The sequence below is a fragment of the Furipterus horrens genome, unplaced genomic scaffold (genome assembly GCF_987537825.1).
Source record: "Furipterus horrens unplaced genomic scaffold, mFurHor1.1.pri manual_scaffold_7, whole genome shotgun sequence".
Lineage (NCBI taxonomy): Eukaryota > Metazoa > Chordata > Mammalia > Chiroptera > Furipteridae > Furipterus > Furipterus horrens.
Genome location: NW_028327177.1, coordinates 134,418,604 through 134,443,354, shown reverse-complemented (window position 1 = coordinate 134,443,354; position 24,751 = coordinate 134,418,604). Strand labels below are relative to the sequence as shown.

General features: G+C 43.1%; 1 protein-coding gene across 1 annotated transcript in view; it reads left to right on the top strand.

The window, feature by feature from the left end:
* The first annotated feature begins 590 nt into the window (after positions 1-590).
* Positions 591-24,751, top strand: part of SCN11A (sodium voltage-gated channel alpha subunit 11) — a 65,940-nt gene continuing 41,779 nt past the window's right edge. The window contains exons 1-12 of the mRNA XM_090283048.1: positions 591-857; positions 4,633-4,751; positions 6,007-6,108; positions 10,815-10,943; positions 12,215-12,309; positions 16,817-16,987; positions 17,760-17,823; positions 18,893-19,034; positions 19,589-19,786; positions 20,597-20,770; positions 23,285-23,414; positions 24,396-24,634. Coding sequence (XP_090139174.1) covers positions 591-857; positions 4,633-4,751; positions 6,007-6,108; positions 10,815-10,943; positions 12,215-12,309; positions 16,817-16,987; positions 17,760-17,823; positions 18,893-19,034; positions 19,589-19,786; positions 20,597-20,770; positions 23,285-23,414; positions 24,396-24,634 — 1,830 coding nt within the window. The remainder of the gene's footprint in view (positions 858-4,632; positions 4,752-6,006; positions 6,109-10,814; positions 10,944-12,214; positions 12,310-16,816; positions 16,988-17,759; positions 17,824-18,892; positions 19,035-19,588; positions 19,787-20,596; positions 20,771-23,284; positions 23,415-24,395; positions 24,635-24,751) is intronic.

Below are 24,751 nucleotides of genomic sequence, written 5' to 3'. Positions count from 1 at the left end.
CCAGGCCTGGGTCTCAGATGTAAGAGAGCTGGCATAAGATTATAGATGTTAGTATAAGTGTGCATGCCTGCATTCCATTTAATTGCATTTTAAGAATTTTGCTGACCAGATGTGAGAAAACACTCGTGCACTTAGTGTTGATTTGACAACCCGTAGATACAGATCACTTGACTCCTTGTTCCTTCCTCTCCTACTCATACTATGGCCATTTGTCTTCCTCCTGCAGGTCTCACTGCAGTAGCTTAGCTGGTTGGGTCTTATTGTCTTGCTCTATGCTTGGGTCTGAATTTCAAAGACCAGGCTTCTTCTGCTTCTTATTCTGAATTCAACTTCCCACCTATCCTTAGATCCTCCAGGAATGATACCCTGCTTTGGTCTTGTCTGGGCCCAAAGTTCCTGCTCTACTGACAGTGGTGGTCACTTCTTACCTTTCCTAGTCAGTAAGCTCCCAGGCCCCCTCACCTCTGTCTCAACTCTTGGAGACCCCATGACATTGTCCTTGGAGAGTGGAATGCCAGGGCAGGCTGTGTGATCTGCACCTCCCAGAGCTCTCTGAGGACCTGCTACTTGTCTCTGTCCTGAGGGTGAAGATGGATGACTGGTGCTACCCAGTGATCTTCCCAGATGCGCGGAACTTCCGCCCCTTCACTTCTGAATCTCTGGCTGCGATCGAGAAGCGGATTGCCATCCAAAAGGAGAAAAAGCAGCGCAAAGACAAGTCAGTGGCAGAACCCCAGCCTCGACCTCAGCTTGACCTAAAGGTCTCCAGAAAGTTGCCCAAGCTCTATGGTGACATTCCTCGTGACCTGATAGCGAAGCCCCTGGAAGACCTGGACCCATTCTACAGAAATCACAAGGTATTTCCATGGGGAGGCTGGGGCGGTTTAATCATGCAGCTGTAACTGGTGTCACAAGGATCTTCTACCAGGTGGCACGCTGTCCTTCTCCTTTGCTATTACCCTTTGTCATTGCCTTCATAATCACGAGAAACCTGTTCAATCCTCATTTTCTCTCTGTAATGCGTGTGTTGGAGAACAACATGAAAACTAGGAACAGTAGAAACAGTAGAAACGAGAAAAGAGACAACACACTGGTGTCAGGAAAGAGGGCTGGACTAGCAGTCAGAAAAGTTGGGTGGAGGCCATTTCCATGATTGACCTTATGACTTTGGGTAAATAACTTCACTAATCCTAATTTTTGTTTTTTCTTTTTAAAGATTTTATTTATATATATTTTAGAGAGAAAGGAAGAGAGGGAGAAAGGGCAAGAGAGAAACATCAATATGTGATTGCCTCTCGCATGCCGCCAAGTGGGGACCTGGCCTGCAACCCAGGCATGTGCCCTGACTGGGTATCGAACTGGTGACCCTTTGGTTCACAGGCTGGCACTCAGTCCACTGAGCCACACCAGGCAGGGCTAGTCCTAATTTTTATAATCTGAAAAATGGGAATAATGCCTGCTTCCCCTGCCCTACAGCATAGACATGCTATGGAAGCACTTTAGAAACTATAAAGCATTATACCCATGTGAAGGATTAATATTGCTGTCCAGGATTGTCCAGTTCAGCAACAAAAGTTTACCCTGAAAACTTTTTAGAGTTTACCTCTAAAAGACTTTGTAGGCTATTATTAGACCTTCATCAGAAACCTAGAGCAGCGATTTTCAACCTGTGTGCTTTAGCACACTGGTGTGCTTGCTGCAAGAGGCACACCGGTGTGCTGCGAGAATCTTTAAAACATGCAATACCTGACTATTTAGTCAGGGGTCTAACCTCTTTTCCATAGTTTGTCAAATTAAAAAAACATTACCACAGCCAATACAGTAATAGCCATTTACTTTGAATGAATCAAAATTATACTTATTTGTTGTCAGATCAGAAAAAGTATATTTCTTCTGGGGTGCTGAAGAATTTTGGTAATTAGTTTTTGTGTGCCATGAGATGAAAAAGGTTGAAAATCACTGCCCTAGACCAACACGTGACACATAATCAGAGCTCAGTAAATGAGGTCTAAGAATATGGTAATCAAGTGGACACATGCGAATTACATGTAAACCCCATGCAGTATGTGATAGGCTTGCTGTTTCACCTACGTGGATGTAGTTCTTGCAGGAAACTTCTAGTAAAAGTTTGCTGAAGGGGCCCAAGGGAGGAAATGTGAACTCTGTGCCCCTCTGATGGCTGTTTGAAAGCCCAGGGACAGTGAGGACTGTTCTCCATAGACCATCCCCTTTCAGGAAAGGCTCAGAAGACCCTGCCATTAACATCTCATGGTGTGATCCAGCAGAGAATGGAAAACCCACCTCACCAGACTGAGGTCGGGGAAAAGGAAGCTGGGGAGTTTGGGGGGAATCCTAGGAAAAATGGAATCCTGAGAGCATCCTTCACTAGCAACCATGAGAAATTCATCTCTCCAAAGAAAAATTGCCTGGTTCATATGTCCTTGAATTGGGATAGACTTAGGGTTACCAAGTAAACTGGGGACCATGTGTATGGAGGAAAGTAGGGTATGAATGGGAGCGATAATAAAAGAGAAGAGAAATGAAGGAGCTTAAACCCTCCAATATTGCTCCTTCTCCTTATGCCCCAGACCCCAGGGGCTTTTTGGAGGCAGAGTTATTGAATGTGAGTTAACTTCTGGAGGCCTCTTCCTGCCTCAAGGCTGGACAGGAGACCCGTGAGGCAGGCAACAGCTTGGTATGCTGTAGACAGTCCTGCAGGACAGGCTCTGGTCTTACCTGGATGGATGTTCTGGAACTATCTCTCTGCAACCTGTGTCCTCCCTTCAAATCAGAATACACGGTACTTGTTTAGAGCTCTGCACATCTATGACCTCGCATGACCAGTACTTTCAACAGTCATCTGAGGTATGTGTAGTAGTTAACATTCCACCTTACAGGTGAGGAAACCAGAGACTAGATGGGGAAGTGGCTTGTGCCAGGTCACACAGACAGTAAGGGGTGAAGCTGGGACTCAGATCCAAAGGCTCTTTATATAGTCATAGGCCACTTCCTCTCTTTAGGAGCTTCCATTTTGAAGAGTTACAGGGAAAGGGGTGGAGATGTGTCAGCAAGCAGGCAGAAGGAGCTGGTTGGTACCTATCATTTTAGTCATTAAAACCCTGACAAGTGTAGTTAAATACACCATTAGTTGAAATATTTAAAGCAGTCAGAGGAAGCATTAATAAAATATCAAGATCAAAAGACAGAGAAACAGAATCATATCATACCACCTATTAATCTGGGATGACCGACCTCAAGGATAGGTTTGCTCTCTGCTCCCAAATTGGGTCTTGGGCTCCTGAGCTCATTCATGGGATTTAAAGAACACTGTAGCCCATTTCATTTTGTAACAGAATATCTCCTAGTCCACATATTTCCCTGCAGCCAGATGGTCAGCAGAGAAGCAAGTTCCAGCAGCTAAGGGGAGGAAGGTTGATGCTTGGCAGTGGCTGAAGTTCTGCTAGTGAGCTAAGGCAGCACCCACCCTGCTGTCTTGAGCCTTGGTCACAAGGCCAGTCCTTCCTGTCTGATTACCTGTCAGGTAGTCCTTTTTGCAAATCTGAAAGGGACAGTGACATGGGGAGACAAGAATGACGCTTGTTCTCTGAAGGCTTTTGTTACGAGCAGCCTTAAGGACATATAAATGAACAGCTAGATGACGGTTAAATGGTGAGAGAGAGGCCTGGGTGTTGATATTGTGTGAAGGTTGTTGTTCAGATGCTACTTTAGTCCCAGAGCCCAGGAAGATGTGCTAGGAAGAAATGGATACAGGTTTGGTATAATTCAATAGGGCCCACTGGGCACTGTGAGGGGGACAATGAACCATTTGGCAGGTCTGTCCTGGGTTTGGCATCCCTGGACCTACCCACTGCAGGCCAATGGAACCTCCCATCATACTGGCAGACAGCCAAAAACACTCACATGCCTTTCCAGATGCCTTCTGTGGGGCTTCCCCTGCCAGGTGAGAACCACAGGCAGATTTGCCTCTGTGTCCATGGGGAGAATTGGGGAGCAAGTCTAGGAACTTTGCTAACTTTTTTATTGAAGATCTTCAAGGCTAGAGTTGACAGGCAGACTATCTCATGTTGAACTGCTCAAGCATAACAATATGGACTCTCTAGGTCCCTGACTTTTCTAAGATTCATTATAAAGTTTTCATTAGTAATCAAAATAATTTAAAATAATCTGCTGAATGTGAATGTTCAATTCTACTTCCATCTCTTCCACTTCTCTTCTAGTTCTTGTCTCTGTAGTTAACACCTTACAGAATACAACACGAAGAGCTTTGTTTGCCTCATTTATTTCTCTTCACACCTGTTTTCTTTATTTGCAGGGCTATGTGCTCCATCTCTGGGGCCTCCAGAGTATTCCACTAGGTGAACAGGCCACAGCCCGGCACTTATCTTGGCGCTCGGCATGAGACCCAGTCCACCTGGGGCCAGCTGTTGGCTTCCAGAGTCACAGTGTTGGCTGTCACCTCGGGCTTCAGAGTGACAGCTCTCCAATCAGAAGCTGTAGTTAAAGCCACGCTGTAACCTAATCCATGGTTTCACTGAATTTTCTCTGAATGAATTCATCATAAATATTGTTTGGTCACTACATGCAATTCCTGTTGTGTTTGGTCTTTTGCAGACATTTATGGTCTTGAACAGAAAGAGAACAATCTACCGCTTCAGTGCCAAGCGTGCCTTGTTCATTTTGGGGCCTTTCAATTCAATCCGAAGTTTAGCCATTAGAATCTCAGTCCATTCATATCCTTTTGTTGCATCTTTGACCAAGTCCAGGTCCTGTGAAAAGTGCATGGGCCCCAGGGTGTTCCCATGTTTGTTGAGTGGGGAAAGCTCACTCTTTCAGCAAATACTGGTGGAGGGCCTACTGCTGCGTGGCGGGGCTGTGCTAGTGCTGGGTGTGAACAAGGGTGGCCCTTCCCTGGGATCTTTGGCCTCAGCAGGAGCTGGGTCAAAGGCAGGCAGATTGCTTTCGTGCGATGGGCGGCTTGGAAGTGGTCGCAGGGGGAGGTACTGCTGTGCTTTGGAGGCATCAAGGATAGCTTCCTGGAGAAAGAAACATGTCAGTTGAGACACAAAGGTGCTAAACTGTCAACCTGTGGACCATATTTAGCTGATAAATGTGTGGTGTGGCACCTACACAATGTTTAAAACGTTTTGGAAACACTCTCTAATGTTAAAAGTGCAGGTTACCAGCTTCCCTTGAAAAACGAAGCCTCTATCAAGGGAGTGCCTGCACTCCTACCCGGCAAAGTCGGTGTAGTGAGAAACGCGGCCTCTTTTAGAGGGGACACGCAAGCTCTGTTTCTCCACATGTTCACCCCTCCCTGTGACCCAACGTCAGCCCATTTCACCCAGTTTTGTGGCCGGCCAGGTTCTTAAGACTTTGAGTTTGCAACCTCAGTCTTAGGGATAGAGACAGGTAGGGATCATTGAGCATTTCTGATGTGTACAGGGTTTGGGGAGACACTAGGTAGTCTTAGACTCAGGAAGGTGTAAAAGACATGGATTGGGAGACAGGATGAAGTATTGAAGAGAAAGAGAAGGAATAACTCTTTAGGGTGGGTGCCCTAGAAGCAGAGCCTGAGATAGGGATTTTTATTTAGATAATCTAGTAGAGGAGTGCTCTCTGGAGAAGGAGAAAGGGAAGCAGGATGAAGCAAAAGGAGAAGGCAAGCAAGAACTGGGACACAGCTGAGTTCCTCTCAACCTGAGCCCACAGGGAGCTCCGGGGCACAAATTATGGCAGAACTGCCCCTCACCAGGTTTTTGTGAGTCTCAGTCTGGCATGTGGGAGGGGGTTGTAGCCCTCCAGGTGAGGAGGCTGCCTTTCCACCCAAGGGAGGGGCAGCTGGGAATTGTTTTCCACCAACAATCACAGTTAGAGGACACATGCACCTGCAGAGAAGGGGCGTGGGGGGGCACTCATGGCCTCCACTATAATAGCCAATGTCACATGCCATTCTGCAGTGTACCTGCCTTAACAGATGCTGGTCACATTGTTCAGCATGTTCATCATCTGCACTGTCACCATCAACTGCATACTCATGGCCACAGCTAGTGGAGTGGCAAATAGTACTATAGATACCGATTATGCTGAGTAAGTATCTGTCCTGTTTTTAAACAAATATGCCTACAAATGTTGTAACTTTATTTATATATGGAGAGAGAGAGAGAGTATTTAGATATATAGAGAAAGAAAAAGTCACCCATAATTTCAATTCCCCAACACAATGCTGAAAGACTCAATATTATTTAGATATATATATATATTTTATGATTGTCTTTAAAGGCCTTTTAAATTACATTGATAATTAATGGCACATATACAAATTTTATGTCTAGCTTTTAAGTAGTTTTCTTTGTGCTTATGTAGGTTTTATAGGAATCTATTTTGATGACTATATAATATTTTACCAGGTGAGTAAAACCATAGCTTACTTAACCATTCTAGTACTTTGCTACTGTAAATAGCATTCCAACAGACATCTTTTTTGCATAAAGCTACTTTTCAAAAATTATTATTTTCTTAGAATGGCATCTTAGAAATATGTTTACTAGGTCAAAAGGTAAGTTTTAATGCTTTAAAAATACATATTGACAACAACTGTAATTGAAAAACCAAAAAAAAAAAAATACATATTGACAAAATATTTTCCAAAAAGTTTGTAGCAATTTAATCTGCCATCAGCAGTGTATTCTGACAACCAGTTGTACTACATTTTTGCCAGCATTAAATTGTTTTCTTCATTAATTTATGGAGTTAAAAATACTTACATTTCCTTAATTTCTAGATAGTTTGGATTTTTTTTTTTTTTTTTTTTTTTAGTTTGTGAATTATGTATTTCCATCTTTGCCCATGTATTATCATTTCCGCACCACCACCACCCACCCCCGGTCAATTTGAGTTAATTCTTTGTATAATTAAAATATTAACTTCTTGTACTTTTTAATTGGTTATTCAGACGTACAAGTTAGTTTTTTTTTAACTTAGGAAGTTCTGTGTTTTGATAAATATCCTAGTTTTTCTGGCTTGACATATTTACTACTTAGTCTTTCAGGAATATATTGATAATCAATTGACCAGACAGTAAGAGTCCATTTACTTTCATCACGTATTTAACCGCGTGATAGAAACCACCACAGTCAATATATAGAACTTTCCACCCCCACCCCCCTACCCCCCCAAGTTTCCACATGTCCCTTTGCAGCCAATATCCTGCGCACCACTCCCAGCCCCAGGCAAATACTGATCTGCTTTCTGTCATTCTAGACTCGTTTTGCCTTTCCTAGGATTTCATATAAATGGGATCATATAGTATGTATGATTCCATACTTTTTTGTGTCTGACTTCTTCTACTTAGTATAACGTTTTGAGACCCATTTATGCTATTATATGTATCACTAGCGTTTTTCCTTTTCATTGCCGAGTTGTCTTCTCTTGGATGGGTATACTGCAATTTGTTTTCCCATGTACCTGTTGATGGACGTTGGGGTTGTTTCCAGTCTTTTGACTATTACAAATAAAGTCATCATGAACATTTCCTCATAAAAGCCTTTTTGTGGATATATGTTTGCATTTCTCTTGGATAAATAGTGAGGGCTGGAATTGCTGGGTTTTAGGATAAGTGTATCAGTAAATTTGTAAGAAATTGGCATAGTTTTCCAAAGTGGCTGCACTGTTTTACATTCTTGCCAGCAATATATGAAAGTTTCCAAGTCTTTATTAATTTCCTTTGATTTTAATTTGCTCTTCTATTTCTAGCTTCTTAAGGCAGAAAATTAAATACTTGGTTTTAGATTTTCTTTTCTTGTGCAATTGCAGTTATAAATTTCCATGCAAGCATTGTTTTAGCTACAACCTGCAGATTTTGACAATTGTGTTTTTATTACCTTTCAGTTAAAAATATTCCCCTCTTTTTCTTGTGGTTTCTTCCTTGTCCCAAGTGTTATTTAGAAGTGTGTTTTGAAGTTTCCAAATATGTTTTGCTTTTCTAGTTGTCTTATTGTTATTGATTGCCAAATTTAATTCTGTTGTGATTAGAGAATATACTCTGTAAGATTTCAATCTTTTGAAATCAAGAGAAAGTTGTTTTATGGTCTTTCTTGGGAATGTTTCATGTACACTTGAAAACAATATGGATTTTGCAGTTGTTTGATACAACATTTTGTAAATGGTTGGTTAGGTTAGGGTGGTCAACATGCTATTTAGATCTTTTATACCTTTACTGCTTCTATTAGCACTTCTATGAATTACTGAATAGAGGCTTGATGTTTCCATCTGTGATTATGGATTTTTCCATTCTCTTTCTCTTTATGTTTATTTTTGCCTCATGTATTTTGCAGCACTGTTATTGGGCACATGAAATTTATGATTGTTATATCTTCCTGATGTGTGCATTCTTTTATTATTATGAAATGTCCTTCTTTGTCTCTAGTAATACTCCTTTTAATATTTGTTTTGTCTGATATTAATATAGCTACTTAAGTTTTCTTATGCTCAGTGTTTGCATGGCATATCTTTTTCTACCCTTTTGTGTTTTTGTATTTATAGAGTATCTGTTGTAAAGAACATATAGTTGGATTTTGTTTTATGTGCAGCCTATCAACCCAATCTCTTTTTTTGATGGAATGTTTAGTTCAGTTGCATTTAATGTAATTTTGGATAGGCTTGAATCTAGGTCTGCTGTCTTTCTATTGATCTCATTATTTTTTGTTGTCCGTTTGTTCTTCTGTTGTTTCTCCTTTCCTTTCTTCTTTTATGTTAATCAGGTATATTTAGTATTTAATTTTAATCCTCCACTGACTTCTTAGATTTACTTCTTTGCACTATTTTTTAGTGGTTGTGCCCTCTCTGTTGCTGGGTGAAACCTGGGGTCTGGTTAAGGCCAGCAAGCTCAGGGGCTGTGCCTTGAAACAGGGGGCATGGACACCCCTGGGAATAGAAGCCACCCTGGCACTATCATGGGGAAAATGGTTTTCCTTTTGACAGTTGGCTGTTCCATGTGAGCAGCTAACTGAGACTGCAGGGGCTACTGCTCATTGGTTACAGGAGTGTCCCTTGAAGCCTTTGTGGTCAAAAGAGTGAGACTCATGGAGGAGACAGACCCAGAAGATGGCATTGCTCCCCTGGTAGTGGTTTGCCCAGTCACGGGCTGCTGTCTCTTTTGCTTGAGAACCAAATGAAGGCTTGCAAAACCCTCACTAATTGTAATTATAGCCACTTTCCAAAATACCTACATCTTTGTAAATTATACCTGAGTTTTACAAAATGGTATTTCAGAACAGACATTAATTAATCTTCTGTGTTCATCTGCCACCTAAAAGGTGATGATCAGCTTAGAAAAGGGCTGTAACAGAGAGGAGTTCTTGCTTGTGGTAACCTCATGACCATTTCATCTGTCAGTGGACATTTGGGTTGCTTCCACTTCTTGGCTACTGTGAATAGTGCTGCTATCAGCATGGGTGTGCAAATATCTCTTTGAGGCTCTGCTTTCAATTCTTCTGCATATATACCCAGATGCAGGATTGCTGGATCATGTAGCAATTCTATTTTATTTTTTTTGAGGAACGTCCATACTATTTTTTAGGGTGGTTATACTATGTTACAATCCTACCAACAGCACACAAGAAGTGTTCCAATTTCTCCATATCTTCATCAATACTTGTTATTTTCTGGTTGTTTTCTTTTTTTAAGTATCCATCCTAATGGATAAAAGGTGATATCTCATGATGATTTTGATTTACAGTTCCCTGATGATTAATGATATTGAGCATTTTTTCATAATCTTCTTGGCTGTTTGTATATCATCTTTGGAGAAATGTTTATTCAAGTAATTTGACCATTTTTAAATTGGATTATTTTATTTAATTTTTTTTGTTGGGTCACGGGAGTTCTTTGTATAATCTGGATATTAACCTCTCATCAGATATATGAGTTGAAAATATTTTATTCTGATTTTATATTTTCTGGTCTTAAATTTAGCTCTTTAATCCATTTTGAGTTAATTTTTGTACGTGGTGTAAAATAAGGGTTCAGCTTCATCATTTTGCATGTGAGTATTGAGATTTTCCAACACCAGTTGTTGAAAAGACTATTCTTTTTCCATTGAATAGTCTTGGCACTTTTTTGAAAATCATTTGACCATATATGTGAGGTCTTATTTCTGGGCTTTCTATTCTATTTCAGTGGTCTGCATGTCTCTCTGTAGGCCAACACCACACTCTTTTCATTACATTAGCTTTGTGATAAGCTTTAATATAACAAAGTATAAGACCTTAGTCTTTGTTCTTTTTCAAGATTGTTTTGGTTATTCATGGTTCCTTGAAATTCCATATAAATTTTAGGATGCACTTTTTTTATTTCTACAAAAAATGTCCTTGAGATTTTGATAGGGATTGCATTGAATCTTTAGGCCACTTTGAGTAGTATGAACACCTTAACAATATTGTCTTTCAATCCATGAACATGGGATGTGGGAAGATATAGGTTTTTAGCCTTGTGATTTACTTTCTTTGTTTGTTTGCCATTATCCCCTGTGTGCACCAGAGGGACAACTCTATAACAGCAGTGACAAACTACAATCCCAAGTCTTAGGGCCCGATGTTGGCTGACACTACTCTCAAGTTTATGGCTGTGAAGCTAGGCGTTGTAGAGCAGTTTTACAACTTTATCCATGGGCCCATTTCTCAGAAATTCTATCTACCAGAACTTTGTTGAGAAGCTTGCCAGGTGAGACAGGGAGGCACTCTGCTTTTCACATCCCTTATCACAATTCTTCTTGTTCTGAATGATTTGTTTTGTAGGTATGTCTTCACTGGGATTTATATTTTTGAAGCTTTGATAAAAGTATTGGCAAGAGGTTTTATTCTGGATGAGTTTTCTTTTCTTCGAGATCCATGGAACTGGCTGGACTCCATTGTCATTGCAACAGCGTAAGAATGTTCAAGATTCTTATACAAGAGATGTGGGGTGGGAAGGAAGTGCCTTGGCTCACATCAGGGCTCTGTGCCAACCCACGTGAGTGTCTAAGCGTGATCTAATAATCCCTCGAGCTCTGGGAGCAGTGTTGGTTGGCCCTGAACAGCACTATCCAGCCAACTGGCCGGAGGCCTCCATACACAAGTTTATTTCTAGGCCAATGCTCATGCTCTCATTACTTAAGCCATTTATTCCCCAAACACTGGTCTATAATAGACTGAGTTCTGTGTAAGGTACAGGGGCTGTGATCATGAAAAACAAACAAACACACCTTGTTTTCACCCTCTTGAAGCTCACAGTCCAGACAGGAAGAGAAACAATCAGCGACCATTACAATCTGGCAGGGTGAGTGTTAGGATAGGAGCTGTGCATATATTGGGATGTCAGAGCATGTAGTCGGAACCAAAGAGTCTAAAATGTCCTTAGCTACTACAAGGTCACAAAGAGTTTCTCCCATATTGCCTTCTAGAATTTTTATTGTTTTGGCTCTTATGTTGAAGTCCTCAGTCCATTTTGAGTTCATTATTGGGTGACTTGTATATGATATGAGGTGAGAATTGAAGTTCTTCCTAAAGGAAAGGACATCAATTTGGCATCCGAATGATAAGACAGAGTCAGCAAAATAAAAAGCAAGAAGAGCAATGGTCTATTGCCAGCAAAGTAATAATAAACCTAGCATTAATTACTTTGTCAAGCCACCCTTAGTGTTGTAAGCATTTGCATATATTGTCCTATTTAATATTCACAAAAGTCCTTGAAGTAGATGCTGTTCACTGTAGAGTTTTACATTTGAAGTTCAACAATTGGGTGCTCTTGGTTTTTGAAAGGTGGTATAGTGCAGTGGTGAATAGTGCAGACCCAGGAGACAAACCACCTGTGTTCCTTCCGGGTTTGACCATAAAGTGAGACCTTGGGGATGTGCATTGGGGCCAGTCAATAAATGTTTCAACTGACTTGTATTATTCATGGATGTAGCCACAACTATTGCAAGGAATCCTCACCTTTGTTCAAATATAAAGTTTAGCTGAGAACGGCGTCCCGTGCAATCTGTGGTCCTTAGCAATAGAGAATGATAATGCGAGACCCTGAGATGAGGGTGGGCTTGGGAAGGTGAGGCCCCACATTTCACCTTTGTGGACACGGGGCCCAGGCTGCACTGCACACCTTGTGGAGAGCAGCCATAGGCCTGAGCAAGCCCCGGCTTCTCTTGTGACTTGTCTCGTAGGTTCCTGACATATTTCAAGGTCCACAGCTTCGGTCTGTCCTCCCTGCGTAGCTTCCGAGTGTTGAGAGCTTTGAAAGCAATTTCAGTCATTTCAGGTAAGTCACTCTAACTTTCCACATTGGCTCTTCGTGGGAGAGAATGTTCTTTTATATTTAAAATTTCTCCAGATGTCATACAAACCCAAACCAAACAAACTCTGCTTTTACTTTTTATTTGCTTGTTCAACAAATATGCGTTGTGCAGGCACTATTCTAGCTGCCCTCAGGAGTTTACATGCTAGGTCGGGGGCGAGCAGACAGACCTAAGCAATAACTATAACAAATAAGTACATTATCTAGCATGTTAGAAAGCGATATGTGCCATGAAAATCAAAAAGGAAAAGTAAGCAGCGTGCAGGCTACTGGAAGTCACAGGGGCCAGGGGAAACAGGTTGCAGTTTTCAATAGAGATGAGTTTCGTTGAGGAGGTGAGATGTGAGCAGATTTGGAGGCGGTGACAGTTTCACAAGCAGATAGATGGTGAAGAGTGTTCTGAGGATAGGAAACAGTCCAGAGACCAGGGAAGAGAAATGATACAGATGAGGCCAGAGTGAGGGGCCAGGCGGTGGAGGCAGGACCACAGAGGTAAAGGGGAAGCATGTAAGTCCTGGGAGGACTTGGGCTTTGCTGTGAGAGAAAAGGGAGCCATGGGAGTGCTTGGAGCAGAGGAGTCTCATGATCTGACTCAGGGGAGTGAAAGTAGAAGCAGGAAGCCCAGATGGGAGACATGGTGGTCGCCACGGAAACGTGCCACTCAGATCTCCTGCTGCAGGGACCATAGCTGACTAACGGTCCCTGCTGCCACCTGTCTGGATTCACCACTGCATTCATGTTCACGCCAAAACCATGCTTTCCCCGCATGTCAGAGACACCGTTCCTGAAGGATATGGAACTCTCCTACTGGGGGACTTTGACTTAGGGGCTCCTCAGAAACCTGGCTGAGACTGTCACATCAGCTCTAGTCTGGGGCTCGTCCTGTCTAACCTGCTTCCTTCCTACTCTCCTTTCCTGGGTCTTGGCCCTGTGTCACAGTCTGAGGCCCTCCCTGCCAACTCTACTCTTTCTTCCTTATTCTTTTTTTTTAATTAAATTAAAATTTTTTTATTTTAATTTTTTTATTGTTATTCTATTACAGCTCTCCCAAATATTCTTGACAGGCATTTCACCCAACCAGCCTTTTGCAATGTGGTCCCATTGTATCTGCTTTTCAGAGAACTCAGACCGACACAAAGGGCCACTGCCATGATCCAGGCAAGAGATGGTGGTGCTCTCAGGTCAGGGGGTAGTAGAGGAGTTGGTGGACAGTGGTCACATTCTGTATAAAATTGAAGGCAGAAACAATAGGATTTCCTGATGGGCTAATTGTTTGTGGTGTGACCAAAAGAAAAGAGTCAAGAATGGGTCAAGGTTTTTGGTCTGAGTGACTGGAAAGATGAAGTTGTCATTGACTGGGACGGGGAAGGTCTTAGAGATCAGACTGGGAGTTCATTTTGGACCAGTTCTGTCTGAGATGGCTATGAAACAGCCAAATAAAACTTTCAGGTGGGCAATCTCATAAGAGTCGGGAGTTCCGGGGCACAGTCTGAGCTTCTGAGCCTATAGGTGATATTGAGAGTCATGAAATCTGACGAGATCAGCAAGAGAACAAGCATAGATGGAGGACAGAAGGAGATGAAAGTCTGAGGCCTGGGACCCCGCAAACTTAAAGGGGAGGGGAGAAGGGGAGAAACCAGGAAAGGAGATGAACAGGAGCCATAGTAAAGTGGGAGGGAAGGCAGGGGTGGCCTCCGGGAAGCCAGGTAAGGAAGGTACTCTGTGAATCAGGATGAAGCCAAGGATGGGTGATGAATATGAATTCCAATTTGTCAAAAATGAGATTATTATGGCACACGCTTTTCCTTTCCTTCCTGTTTTCTCTCTTTCCTTTAAGAAACAGTATTTATAAAGAATTCCCTCTCTGGACCCCTTTCCCACCTCCCTTCTTCCCCTCCCTTCTACTGTCTTCTATTAAAGGCTTACTTCCAATACCAAAACTACAGGCAATTTGGGTCTTTTCAAACAGAACAGTGGGTTATTTTTGGAAACTCCGGAAAAGCAACTACACAGTGATAAAGAAACTGGTGGTCAGAGGACACTTACATAGAATTTGACTCTCCTCCTCCTTCTCTTCCTCTTTTGTAAGGTGGTTTCCCAGGTAGATTTAGGGGGTTTCTGCATGAGCTGAATCCCTCATGTTTTCATACAGGTAAAGTATACACTCGGGCAGTCACTAAGTAGCTTTAGTGTCTCCTTCTTCATCTTGAACATACTCTGCCTTTTGACTCATGAACACATGAGATCCCTGGATGCTTTTTGGAATTAAGGGTATAAGGTACAATCTTTTATGGGGCTATGTAAAAACTATTCAGGAATCTCAACCATCTTCTTTCATTCAACTCTTGCATTGGAGAAGACTCTAGCGTGTTATAGATTAAACTTGGGCTTGGATGAGGTTGTAATAACTTCTTGATTGGCTGCAATTGGGGACATAGTGAATGCCCCAGCTTGGCCTCAAGGCCCCTCTCCAGGTGGCATTACACTATGTGGGAAGGTCATCCACTGAGGGCTGCTGCTTGCTGCCTTGTGTTCTCAAGTCTACACTCATGGTTTACACTAATTAGTTGAAACCTTGTCAGTTAGTGTCATCCCACACATTACAGTTCACATCTGGTTGTTTATCTCTCCAGCTATGTGGAAAGCAGAGTCCATAGCTCAGCGATGTGCTGGGTCTGACTTGTTCTGGCTCCCCAGCAGATTGTGCACATCTTTTTCCAACTCTGCATCCAGGGACATCATGCTGGCAGCTTGAAACCAGCTGGGGGGAAAGAGGTATGTGGAGGGAGACGAGGAATCTACGCTACAGAATTCAACAAACAAGGAAATCTATAAATGCTTTATTTTAAAGTATGTTTTATTGATTATGCTCTTACAGTTGTCCTAATTTCTTTTCCATTTTCTCCCCTCTGCCCAATACCCTCTTCCCTCCAGTGATCCCACCCCCCTTAGTTCATGTCCATGGGTCTTGCATATAAGTTCTTGGGCGTCATCCTTTCCTATATTATTCTTAACTTCCCCCTGTCTGTTTTGTTGTGGGAATAAAATACCAGTTATGCCTTTTAATGCCTGCACCATTTCTCCTCCTCACCCCCCAGCTGATAAGCTGCCAAATGATCCCCATACCTATGATTCTGTTCCTATTCTAGTTGTTGCTTAGTTTGTTTTGTTTTTATTTTTTAGATTCTGTTGTTGATAGTTGTGTTTTGGTTGTCATTTTAATGTTCATAGTTCTGACTTTCTTTTTCTTAAATAAGTTCCTTTAACATTTCATATAATAATAGCTTGGTGATGATGAACTCCTTTAGCTTTACCTTGTCTGGGAAGCACTTTATCTGCCTTCCATTCTAAATGAAATTTTGCTGAATAGAGTCATCTAGGTTGTAGGTTCTTGCTTTTCATCACTTTGAATACTTCTTGCCAGTTCCTTCTTGCCTGCAAAGTTTCTTTTGAGAAATCAGCTGATAGTTTGATTTCTCTTTTCTTTTCTCTTGCTGCTTTTAAGATTCTCTCTTTAACCTTTGGCATTTTAATTATGATGTGTCTTGGTGTGGTCCTCTTTGGGTCTGACTTGTTTGGGACTCTCTGTGCTTCCTGAACTTGTATGTCTATTTCCTTCACGAAATTTGGGACGTTTTCCTTCATTATTTTTTCACATAAGTTTTCAATTTTTTGCTCTTCCTCTTCTCCTTCTGGCACCACTATGATTCAGATGTCAGCACATTTGAAGTTGTCCTAGAGGTTCCTAAGCCTCTCCTCACTTTTAAAAATTCTCGTTTCTTCATTCTGTAGTTGTTGACTGTTTCTTCCTTATGTTCCAAGTCATTGATTTGAACCCTGGTTTCCTTCCCTTCACCATTGGTTTTGAGTGGATTTTACTTAGCTTAGCCTTCACTTCTTTCCTTACATATCTGCTGTACTCAAGCTTATCTGTCAGGTCTGTGAGCATCTTTATCACCAGTGTTTTGAACTCTGTATCTTTTAGGTTGACTATCTCCTTGTCACTTAGTTCTCCCACTGGAACCTTGATCCATTCCATCTTTTGGGCCATACCTCTCTGTCTCCTCATCTTGAAAGGCTCCTGTGTTTGTTTGCCTCTATGTCTTAGGTAGAGCTGTCATACCTGTTATGTTGTAAGGGGTGGAGCTTTAGGTATTCGTCAGTACAAGGTGACCCATTTCAGCACGTTGTGGCACTGTGTGTGGGGGAGGCTTCTGAGAGGGAACAATGCCACTTTCTCAGCCCTTGTCCTTTTAACACACAACTTCTAAGGCATAGAGTTGGAACTAGAACTTATGGTACCAGAATCCTAGGCCAGGCCAGTTTCCAATTCCAGCCTACAGTCAGACAGCTTCTGAGGCCTTGGCTGCCCTTTCCTGTGTCTGGTGTGTGTGTGTGTGTGTGTGTGTGTGTGTGTGTGTGTGTGTGTGTGTGTGTTAGGGCTTCTCTCCATGCCTGTCCTCCTCCTCAGGTCTGAAGGTCATTGTTGGGGCCTTGCTGCGCTCGGTGAAGAAGCTTGTCGACGTGTTGATCCTGACTCTTTTTTGCCTCAGCATCTTTGCTCTGGTAGGTCAGCAGCTCTTCATGGGAAGTCTGAACCAGAGATGTGTGAAGAAGGACTGTAACATCAGTATCCCTGGCGGTAAATACCCCACCTTTTATTCCTTAGTTTGTGCAATGTTAACTTTGTTTTATCCCCACTCATACTGTCTACATATGTGCATTACAGTCTCTTAGGAGCAAGGGATAAATTCATTTATCCAGGGTTCTCATGTGGGCAGATGCACATCTTAGAGAAATTTCCACATTCTTTGAGCTTCTATGGAGAAAGAGAAGCCCAAAGCCACACCAACAAGAACAGTGTCAGCTCCTACCCTTTCCCACAAAGATTTCTGCCCACTTCTTTGACATATTTTTCAGGAGTCTTCAAAATGCCCAGATTTGACCAAAGCAAACCAGCAATTACTCAACCCCTAGTCCCAAGTATTTTCTCCAATGATATCACTTCTTTCCACTCTGCACCCTCTCCACACTAAGGTCAACCCTATACTAATTTCATGTGTGCTGGATCTCCTGTGGCTACACCCTCTCCATGTCTGTCCTGGTTTATGAGCTTCTCATGGGCTAAGTCTCTGTCCACCTTCCTTGGGGGGTGGCCTCTACTTCAGTTTTATGTCCTGAGAGGCAACATGGTGGTTATGTCACTGCTTTCTCCTCCTCCCCTCTTCCTTTTTCCTTCCCCTCCTTTTCTCTTGCTCCTTCCTGAGGGCTTATGCTCCAGTTCCTTTCTGAACATCCACTTTGATCACTTTAGAGGGTTCTGAACCATCTGTTTCAAGCATAACCTGGCATATTTGCTACTCTCATTTCAGTGGTTTCTTTTTTATCTGAATTGATGATTCTTTTCTTCTCAGATTTTTGCTATGAAAAGAAAGATTCCACTGAAATCATATTGTGTGGCACCTGGTTAGGTGAAAGGTAAGAAGCTTATATTCTCCATTTTTCTCTCAAGCAGAGCAACTTTAGAACTTTTAAAGTGCTGTGGCAAGCAGACTTCATCTAAGGTTTTGTGGAAGTCAGTGACGGTAATCTTCCAACAGTACTGATTATTTCATATGTCTAAGGAAGTTTAGGTGTGCGTTATTAAATTAGAATTTTATCCAAGTTTTTAGAGCAGCTTTCTCCCTCGAGTTATGTTGAATTTGTAACTTATCAGAAACCTATTGAACAGGTAGTAGTATTTTGACTCTATGGAGTGGATATTCGAAACTTTCAAAGGTAAGGAAGGACGTTAGGATTGAGAGCCCCGTGAAATTCTTGTTTCCTGTTCAGTGGCATCACCCTGGTGCAAGACCATGTGAGCATGCTTCTTCTGTTTGCTGCTCTGTTGACCACCACTGCCTCTGAGTCCACCTATAGTTATATGTGGGTTCGTACACATTCACCCCAACAGCTGGTAGCTCTCTGGCCCTTCTTTTTTCCAGGACATCAGTGATGAGAGACTCAATTCGGTGAAGATCTATTGAGTGTATTTCAAATTAAGATAATCTGCTCAGTGCTTTGATGAAATAGACCATGTTCACTCCTCAATAACAAATAGGTATCAAGGGCTACAGTGTGCCAAGTTCTGTGTTAGGTCCAAGGAACACAAGCATGAACAAGGGGGCTCTGCCCTCTTGAGATGACACCTAACAGTGATGAGAGATGTAGAATAAGTCCTTGAAAGTGGGAGGAGTGTTACAAGATGCTGAAATCCTGAGAGAGATAACAGAGGACATAACCCTGTCTGTGAAAGTAGGAAAGCCTTCCCTAATGCCACTTGTGGTGGCCACAGGTTGAGATTAGGCCAGCTCACAAGATGTAATAGGCTTTAAGCTAGCACAAGGTTTGCTGAGCTCTCTAGGGACCACTCTACAAATACTGCCTTCACACAGGACTTCTGAGTGTGAGCCAATGGCCCTTGGAAGAACCAGTGCCATGTGGGGAAAGGGAAGCTGGGCTATAGGGAGCGTTATTCCTTCTCTGTTCCTTTGTTTCTCATATCTAGGGCTTGTCCCCCCCAATCTGAATGTAACCACACTGAAGAGAATCCTGACAATAACTATACAAATTTTGACACATTTGGCTGGTCTTTTCTTGCCATGTTCCGGCTTATGACCCAAGATTCCTGGGAGAAGCTTTATCGACAGGTTATATTTTTATTTTCTCTCACTCTGTCAATATATCTGTCATTTATTTATAATCTACTATCTATTCTTCACCTTTGTCATCTATTCCTCATCCTTAACAGTGGTACTATTATATTATGCTTTAGAAATTGTATTAGAAACATCAAAAAATTATAAACATGATATATGGAAGAAGAGTGCATAAACACTCTCTTCCTAGAAATATGATGCCTCTCCAGATTCCTGCCTGCCTGAGTTCCCACCACCAGCACTTCAGTTTTCATGAGGCATTGCTGTCACTCCTGCCTTTTAAATTTTAAAATGCAAATACTCTGGAGAAAATGATCAGACACTCACTGAGACTTCCACGGGAACATATGGATGGTATCTCCCTCCTGAGAGACGGGGTATCAGGAGTCCCTGGGCAGCTGGGGAGGCTGTAGATGATGCTGTGGGGAGCTGAGCCAACCAGGGCTGGGGGAGACCAGTTTGTGCTGTACAATTTCTGCTTGAAATGAGGTCAGCCCTGGGTGGAAGAAGGCTTCCGATGCCAGCGTGTGCTCTCTCCTCTGCAGACCTTGCGTACCTCAGGGCTCTTCTCAGTCTTCTTCTTTGTGGTGGTCATCTTCCTGGGCTCTTTCTACCTGATCAACTTAACCCTGGCTGTTGTCACCATGGCTTATGAGGAACAGAACAGGAACGTAGCTGCTGAGACAGAGGCCAAAGAGAAGATGTTCCAGGAAGCCCAGCAGCTGTTAAAAGAGGAGAAGGAGGTAGAGGCTCATGGGGTCAGAGAATGGGTTCTACTTCCGGGAACTTCAGAGGCCATAGGGCCCAAGGCTCAGGCCTCTGTATGAGACCTGGGCACGGCTCTCTACCTACTGGTGCTTTTCTGATAATCTGATAATTCAAACCCCTTGCAGACTGGCTCTGGGCTATTGCTCACTAAGCTGTCTAGGCTCAGGGCCCTTGGGAACAGGGAACCCTTGGTTCGGTTGCTCTTTGATCTTCTGAAACCTGGGCCTTCAAGGACAGATTCCTCATTGCCGGCCATGTATATATATTCAATAATGGTGGCTATAGAGACAGCAGCCATGATTATCTCTCTCTTCTTGAAATTCCTGCCAAGCATGTAGGCCATTCTCATTGTTTTCCTGGTATCTTTACATTTTTCCAGTTCAATTCTAAGATTTTCAGAGCAGGGACCATATTTTATACTGCTTCTCACCCTCCACAGAGACTTGTTAGGATGCAGTCTATGGTATGCACTTAATACCTGCATCACAGGCACAAACATTTCTTGAGTGCCTCGTACACCCTGCACACTGTGTCAGGGGTTGGTGACACCCAGCTATGAAAGCGTCCACCTTGCCTCGGAGAGCTGCAATTTCCGTGGGCAAAGAGGACGTGTTCCCTAGATAAATAATGACAGAGCTTGCACATTCTGATTAGGCGGTGAGCGGTCTACATGGTACAGTGCTACCAGGAAAGAAGAGAGAGAGCTCAATTAAGGTCGGGGTCATTTGCCCTGTTTCATAGGGAGGTATAATCTGTTCATTAATTACTTTTCTTCATTTTCTAAGGCTCTGGTTGCCATGGGAATTGACAGAAGTTCACTTAACTCCCTCGAAGTATCATCTTTTTCCCCAAAGAAGAGAAAGCTATTTGGTAATAAGAAAAGGAAGTCCTTCTTTTTCAGAGAGCCTGGGAAAGAACAAATTCCAGGATTAGATTCTGATGAAGAGTCTCCAAAACAGGTAACTGTTGGCCAAGGAATTAATGATAGGTCAAGTTGTCAATCTAATTGAAAGGATTCATTCATTCATTTACTCATTTATCCACTCATTCATTTGCATATCCTTTCTTTCACCCATGTGTCTATTCAATTACCCATTTACTTAGAAAACTCTATTCAAAGTGTCGACAGTGTTTATTACCTGCTTGGCCCTGGGGAAGGGACCTAGGATACGTGATGAAGACACACTAAAAGGGAAGCAGTTGCTGTTCAGTGTGATGACTGACATGGTGGTTGCTGTGGGAGGACAGCATTTCCTCCTAAGCAAACCCTGAGGCATTAAGAGTGCAAGTAGATAAACTTAGTGATCCAAGGAAGCGCTGAGAGGGGAGGACAGAAGTGATACCTGGAAGAGAGGGCGGCCAACTGAAGTGCATTATGAAGCCTGTTGCCACTTAGCATACTTGAAGTTTAACCTACCTGGAGTGAGGGCGCTAGAATATTCACATGCGAGCTTGGGTCCATTATTGTGCAGTAAGGCAGAGGGGATTTGGGTCGCCAGAGAAAGCCCTCAGGTAAGGCCCAAGGACATATGGATGGAGCCAACAATGGCATCTGCTTCAGACAATAGCATCTGCTTCAGATAACTGACCCAGACTTGGTGGGGGCTGGAGGAAGAGCACTAGATCAGAAAAGAGTTCCAGAGGAAGCAGTGGCGAAAGGCGGAATGAACTCTGCAGGAAGAGAGGGCAGCACACGCAAAGGCAAAGGCCTGGAAGCAAAGGAGAGCAGGAGCACATGACCCTGTAAAAAACTCGCAAGTGTGTGTGTGTGTGTGTGTGTGTGTGTGTGTGTGTGTGTCTTTGATGAGGTTGGTGGTGTGGGTGACAGCAGGCTGCAGTGGTAAGTTGGGGGCCCATCACAAAAGGCCTTCAAACCAAGGTAAGGAGTTTACTCTCTTACACAGAGATCAGGGGGTCAAGGAAGAACGCTATGACCAGATTTACAGTCTTGCATTGAAAAGAAGGGATTGGAGGAGGGCAAGACTAGAGTCCACCAATTAAGAAGTTGTTGCAGTAATCCAAGTACCAGGTGACAGTGGCTTAAACTATGGTTAGATGAGGAGGATGAAGAGAGGTTAACAGATTACAGTGGTCTACAGAAGATAAAATTGTTTCAATTGACCAGCTGACTAGATGGAGAGGGTAGGGATGATGCCCAGTTTACGGCTTTGCGATTGACTTGATGGGAAGCCATGTGCTGCTACAGCAAAGGCGCTTGTTCTGGGGATGTTGGGGATGGCAAGTTCCCTTTTGGACTGCCAGTTTTGAGATACTTATGGGGCATCCAAGTCGAGATTTTACGCAGCCAATTGGATGTGCAGAAATAAAGTTACGTGGGCATGTGCAGCAGAAAAACAATTATTATCATTAAGGTGGGAGATGTTTAAACATATTCTCATAGTGGAGAGCAAGGTCAGAAAAAGAAAGCGTTGAAGATACGGGCCAGGGAATAATGGCTAGAGCCACTCCTGAGATAGGAGGGAGACGAAGTGGGCAGCAGGTGCGTGTGCATGCCCGAGGACGGGGTTGGGGAAGGGAGTTCAGGGGCCTCCAGAGTAGATGGATGGACCTCATTCACGCATGTGAGCATTCTCTGAGGCCGTGGCAGGGCTGGGAGGCTTCTTTGCTGTCAGACCACAGCATATTAAAGACACTGCAAATGCTTTTTAATATTTTGAAAGTTTCTCCTTGTTTCACAAAGACAAGGACCCAGACACCTAATATACAGAGTCTCCCCTTTAACAGGGAACAGCTATAGAAAAATGGCAGCCTGCCTTTACAGGAGCTTATCACAGAGAAGTAGTTCTCTCTGGGGCTCTGGTTGGTCAGAACTTTTGGGAAATAAGTCACCACGGATACTTGAGTTTCCTGGATAGCTGGCAGTTTATGTCCTTTACTCTCTAGAGAATTTAGAAGGCAGAGTCAATAAGCTCTTGGGTGCAGCCTGAGAGAGTGCTTGATGTTTCGTATATAGATTTTGTAATATTTATTTTGTAGTATGGATTTTGTTCTCTTCAGTTACTAACGGTTTCAAAATCTATTTAGGCAGCCATTCAAGGCACTTTACTCTCTGGCCCCAAGTCTTCTTTCTAAATTTATCTCCGCCTCACGAACATTGCTTCCAAATTAGACATTTTATTGCTTTCATACCTTGAAACATGGCTCAATTGTTTTTGTAAAATTTTGTTTGCTTTTGTTGGCAATGAATAAATCACAGAGGAAGGAAAATTTTTGTAGGTAGGCCTCTAGAAATGTGCATACATAAGAAATATGAGTGGTCAAACCATCTTTCTCTTATTTATTAAATATAAAATACAAAAACTGGGAATTTATCAGGCCCTGATGTTGAAACAAGTAAATTTGTATAAAAGATTGGACATCTTTGCCGCATGTTGTGCTGAAACTCAGTAGTTGTGAAGTTTTGAGGGGAGGCAGCTTCTCCCTCAGAAGGGCCACCATGGCGTCTTTTCCAGCCACACCTCCTAGAGCAAACCAAACGACTGTCCCAGAACCTGTCAGTGGACCACTGTGAAGAGCGCGGAGACCCCTTCCAAAGGCAGAGGGCGCTGAGCGCCGTCAGCATCCTTACCATCACCATGCAGCGTAAGTTCCGCCTCCTGGCCCATGGGAGAGCCTCACTTCAATGGTGTCCTTCCATTCTCCCTCTCTTCAGCACCTCCGGAAGTCCTCTGCCACCCACTGTACTTCTTGCAAAGAGTGATTTCCTCTGCCTTTTTGGAGCATATGAGCAAACTGGTTTGGAAGAAGTGGGTCTTCCACGTAGGCCCACCCTGAGCACTTGGGTGGTATGGGAATTGGTTATACAGGACCAAGAGCACAGATGGAACCTCCTGATTAGGCCAGGTAGCCATAGGAGGTCTCAGTGACAATGATGGTCAACCAAAGAAGAGAAGACATAGAAGCAGGTGGCAGTTGCCAGTTAAGTTAGAGTTAGGAATCTGGCATGGACAATAGGCCTGTGTAGACAGGCTGGATCCATATGATGGACCTGGTTAACAGCAGGTAACAGGGACCCAAATGAAGTGTTGGCGTTCAAGGGTAGGACTTAAATCCCTGCAAGGAGAGTGTCAGATGGGTTGCTTAGCACTTTTGTGCCTATTGTATCACCCCGTTTGGCCTGCATGCGTCCCTGAAATGGTGCCAGGGAACTCAGAGGTGCTTTTGGACCTGAACTCAACCAGCCGATAGAGTGTCGTTTGTCTCAGTGCGTACAGACGATCCTGTCTGAATACCTCCCCTGCCCCTGAGCCCTGATAGCTCCTTGTGCTTCTGTTATAGCTGTCAGCATGGTCTGCCTTGAGTGAACATAACATGGGCTTGTATCTGCCTCTTTCATGGGTTCACAGGATAAGTATGAAGACTTGTGTACAAGTACTTGACTATATCACATGGGAGTTGTATGTGGAAACCCTTCCTGGCTCCACAGTCAGTGCCCTTCTTGACTGATCATGTTGTGTCACGAGAGACCCTAGGGAAGAGGGAGGAAGGAATGCACTGAGGCCGAGAGCAGCCAGACTGGCTCACAGGTAGTTCCTCAACCTCTCTTTCATTCTCCTTCTCCAGAACAAGAAAAATCCCAGGAGCCTTGCCTCCCGTGTGGGGAAAACCTGGCATCCAAATACCTCATATGGGACTGTAGCCCCCAGTGGCTGTGCTTTAAGAAGGCCCTGAGAACCCTGATGACAGACCCCTTCACTGAGCTGGCCATCACCATCTGCATCATAATCAACACCGTCTTCTTGGCCATGGAGCATCATAAAATGGACAGAAGTTTTAATTCTATGTTGCAAACAGGAAATTTGGTAACTTTAGGCTCTTTTAAAATGTAAAACATATTTCAAACTTTGAAGCCTCTCTTTCAAAGTCTAAACATTTTGTAAGTGGCCCAAGCTAAACTGAGTCTTTAGTCCCCTTAAAGG